Consider the following 691-nt stretch of genomic DNA (forward strand, 5'->3'; position numbering starts at 1 on the left):
CTGCCCCGAGCACGCCCAGGCCGTGGTGCGGCACCAGGCCAGGCCCAGGCAGCATCGGGCAGGCCCGTCATGCGCGCGGCGCGGCGTGGCACTGCACCCGGGGATTTCCGGGCTGGGCTCGCGCGGCCGCCTCCGGTCTAGATCCTCGCAGAGAAGCCGTTAGAAACAAAAGCAGAAGGAACTTGCTGGCATCTCCGCCCGCAGCAAACAGCGACCACAGCAGTCAGGAGCAGGCAGGGAGAAGCTTTATTGTGCATTGGCAGCCTCTTACAGCACCCGTTTCACTGAGGCTCCTGCTGTCTGGGGCCGAGGCGGGGCGCGGGGGGAGCCGGGGCGGTGGTCCCGAGTCGGGCTCCGGGCTGGGAAGGACGGGGTTGTGCGCTGGCGAAAGAGGAACAAGGCGAAGGAGCGGCTCCTCTTTCCTCTACCGCAGAGGCACGTGCGTCTGCAAACGGGAACCTGCTGGGGCAAGCACCCCCCCCACACACGTGTGCATGCACACCCACACACACACACAGCTGCCCCTTGCCCTGAGTTCAAGGTGGCTGCCAAGGCCTCCAGGCCCCCTTCCCTGCCGGAGCCTGCGGCAAAGGTGCGGCGCTCTCTGCACCACCCACAGCCAAGAGGTGATCTGAGAATGCTGCTCACGCCAGACCAACTGCTGACTGTCTGCAGTGGCAGGGAGAGGGCC

The 691-nt window shown here is 66.7% G+C and overlaps 1 protein-coding gene across 1 annotated transcript in view; it reads right to left on the bottom strand.

Moving 5' to 3' along the window:
- Window positions 1-691, bottom strand: part of DALRD3 (DALR anticodon binding domain containing 3) — a 5,723-nt gene that overhangs the window by 4,692 nt on the left and 340 nt on the right. The window contains exon 2 of the mRNA XM_014518007.2: window positions 272-381. Within this exon, the coding sequence (XP_014373493.1) occupies window positions 272-381 (110 nt within the window). The remainder of the gene's footprint in view (window positions 1-271; window positions 382-691) is intronic.

Source organism: Alligator sinensis, unplaced genomic scaffold (assembly GCF_000455745.1).
Source record: "Alligator sinensis unplaced genomic scaffold, ASM45574v1 scaffold469_1, whole genome shotgun sequence".
In the NCBI taxonomy this organism is placed as follows: Eukaryota; Metazoa; Chordata; order Crocodylia; family Alligatoridae; genus Alligator; species Alligator sinensis.